At 43.5% G+C, this 3,080-nt stretch overlaps 1 protein-coding gene across 4 annotated transcripts in view; it reads left to right on the top strand.

Annotated features, from left to right (window-relative positions):
* The window catches only part of Disp1 (dispatched RND transporter family member 1), a 138,123-nt gene that overhangs the window by 117,717 nt on the left and 17,326 nt on the right, over positions 1–3,080 (top strand). For all 4 annotated transcript variants that reach the window (XM_029538946.1, XM_029538947.1, XM_021198397.1 and 1 more), the window contains one exon: positions 1,915–1,944. In XM_029538946.1, the coding sequence (XP_029394806.1) occupies positions 1,915–1,944 (30 nt within the window). The remainder of the gene's footprint in view (positions 1–1,914; positions 1,945–3,080) is intronic.

Raw genomic sequence — 3,080 nt, 5'->3', positions numbered from 1 at the left:
ACACAGTTCTCATAGTGATGTTGGGCTTGTCTCTGAAGCTGGGGCGGGGCACCTGGAATGCATCTCTCGGAGAGCCAGTCCTGAACCTCTGGTCTCAGCACTTGTTCCGGCTTCTCCATTGTGACCATTTCAGTAGATGTGTAGGTAAAGCATGACTTGCAGAGCACATGTGTTCTGTTCTTCAGAAACAGGTTCACGCACAGTGCATTCCACAGTGTAAGCCATAGAGTCTGTCTCATCATAACTTTGCTGGGCATAAGATGAGTATATTTAGGAAATTCAGTGACAAATGAAACTGGAAATACAAAAGAAAATCCTCCTCAAGAAATCCCAGAGTCAGCTCTGACCTGGGGGAGGAGCCAAAGCGAGGGTGGGAGGATTGGAGACAGCAGTGCAGGTGGTCGTTTTCTCTGAGAGTGTGCTCCATTGCAGCAGATTTCACTTCAGGAGCATCTAAACCTAGGAAATGTGGTCGTTGGGTCACCAAATAGTCACACGCCTGTCTGTATTAACAAAGTCATTCTCAAACTTTGTCCTCATGGCCCCTTTTCACAAAATGAAAAGGGGTTTTGTTTTACTCAACTAGCTAAAATGGATCATATTGGAATTGAACCTGAGAAAATTTAAGTTAGATTGTAATGATGATGATGATGACGATAGCAGCAAGCTGCATGTGGTGAGGCAAACCTGCAATTCCAGCAGCTTAGGAAGGTGAGGTGATAGGGTGGTGCATTCCAAGTGCACCTGGGCTACAGAGTGAGGCCAACACAAGCTCAATCAACTTGGTGAAGTCCACTCAAAATTTTTAAAATGAGAGTCTTTGCTAACTCTGTTAATATACTTGCTCCTGTACTGAAAACATCTATAAACAATAAGCCCATTATGTATTAATGGAAGTACTATTTCCATGAAAGCACTTTAACAATAGCTTGTGGTATAAGAATCCCTTCTCTTTTCTTATGAGTCTCTATGATTTGTGCTCATCACAGCCGGGGTCAGATCACAGGCAGCATGTTGCAGCCTGTTTGGTTGAGGTATATGAAGAAAATCTGTCCTTCCATAGATAATGTAAATCTGTCCTTCCATAGATAATGTATTTGGCCCTCAGAGACCTTACCAAATGGTCTCGGGTCCCTGTGGTCTTGAGGCCACACTGGAGAACTACTGCGCTCTAAAGCCGTGAAGCATGAATAGCGGCTCTGTTTGTTCACCGAGTCTTTATTAACAAGGTGACTATGGCCAAGAGAGGAGAAGCTAACCAATCTGGGAGGGATAGAGGTCACAAGTATATGTCTGTGGCAGGGCCCCATGATTAGAGGGAATAGTTACAGACACTATGAGGAGGTGGTGACTTGAAATACAGGCCCATCCTTGTTAAAGTGATTGGGGAGTCAGTAGTAAGAAGTTAAGGACTAGAGAGTCAGCTGCTCTCAGAGAGGAAACAGCATTTCTAGCACAAGAAGGTCTTGATGTCGGGGTGGGGGATGAGAGGAGGCTGCTTGTACAGGAGACTTAGCACTCCTGTCAGAGAGAGAGAGAGAGAGAGAGAGAGAGGACCAACTCTGCTGGGCATGGGTTCTGGAGCTCACCTGAGGGTCCTGCTGGGATTCCATCAGGAGTCCTCAAAGGTGCCACCTCTGCTCAGCCACCTGAACATGTCTTCTGGAGTACAAGGGCCCTGCAGTAGGGGTTCAGTTTCTCCACATGTTTTTGACATGCCCTGAGCCATGTCTCTTAACTCTCATGTGAGTCTTCATGGAAGGGGTACTAAGCCCAGTGTTGGCATGGGGGTGAGGGGAGTACTAAGCCCAGTATTGGCGTGGGGAGTTAAGTCCAGCATTGGCACAAGGGGGTCTTCTTACATTAAGTAACTTTGTTTCTGATCACTATTTCTTTGCTTTTTCCTTTTTCCAGGCCGTCCAGACCTTTCAAGTTCCCAAGAAGGTAGAGTAATTTAAATCATCCTGCTTGATAATAACTTCTCTGTATTTCCATGCCTTTGCTTTCTCCACATTTTGTTCTTTCCACCATTTTCATGCATATTTTTATGAAGGAAAAATACATTTCTCATGCATTATCTGCTTGCAGAACTCTATATCTATAAAAGCACTGTTCAGTCTTATTGTAGATTTTCTAATTTAAATTCTCTTGGGATCTGCATTTTTATTTGTCTAGTTGTTTTGCATTTTTCCTATTTAAGTTGGCTTCTTTCTTTTCCCCAGTGGGAGGGCGAGGAGTCACGTGCACCTTCATTATCCTATTTTTCTTGAGTAACAGTATCTGCCATTTTGTCAACTAGTGTGACTTGAATACATGGTAGTTTATTTCAAATGCATTAGATGTTTTTCTTTTAAAAAAAATTGTAACTGTAATAAGGTAAAGGTATTTGTTTACATGGGAATTATTTTATTTTTAATTATATATATATATGTTTATCTGTATGGGATATATGCACATGAGTATGGGTACCTGTGAGGGCCAGGGGTGTCAGATCTGAAGCTAGTGTTACAAACAGTTGTGCGATACTTGATGCAGGTGGTGGGAATAGAACTTGGGTCCTCTCCAAGAGCTCTATGTACCTTTACCTGCTGAACTCTAGTCAGCTGTAATAGATAGAATTCCTGAAAACAAAGCAAAGGCATGGTTCTATCTTCCTGTTCAGCGTGGTTCTAGGTACATGGTCTAAGCCTCCTATACAGTGTGGTTCTAGGTACATGGTCTAAGCTTCCTATACAGTGTGGTTCTAGGTACACGGTCCTATCTCCCTTATACAGTACGGTTCTAAGTACACAGTCTCATCCCCCTATACAGTGTGGATCTAGGTACACGGTCCTATCTCCCTTATACAGTATGGTTCTAAGTACACAGTCTCATCCCCTATACAGTGTGGATCTAGGTACACGGTCCTATCTCCCTATACAGTATGGTTCTAAGTACACGGTCTCATCCCCTATACAGTGTGGATCTAGGTACACGGTCCTATCTCCCTATACAGTGTGGTTCTAAGTACACGGTCTCATCCCCCTATACAGTGTGGTTCTAAGTACACGGTCTCATCCCCCTATACAGTGTGGTTCTAA

Source organism: Mus pahari, chromosome 5, assembly GCF_900095145.1.
Source record: "Mus pahari chromosome 5, PAHARI_EIJ_v1.1, whole genome shotgun sequence".
Taxonomy (NCBI): domain Eukaryota; kingdom Metazoa; phylum Chordata; class Mammalia; order Rodentia; family Muridae; genus Mus; species Mus pahari.
The sequence above is the reverse complement of the archived record's forward strand: the minus strand, read 5'-3'. Positions and strand labels throughout refer to the sequence as shown.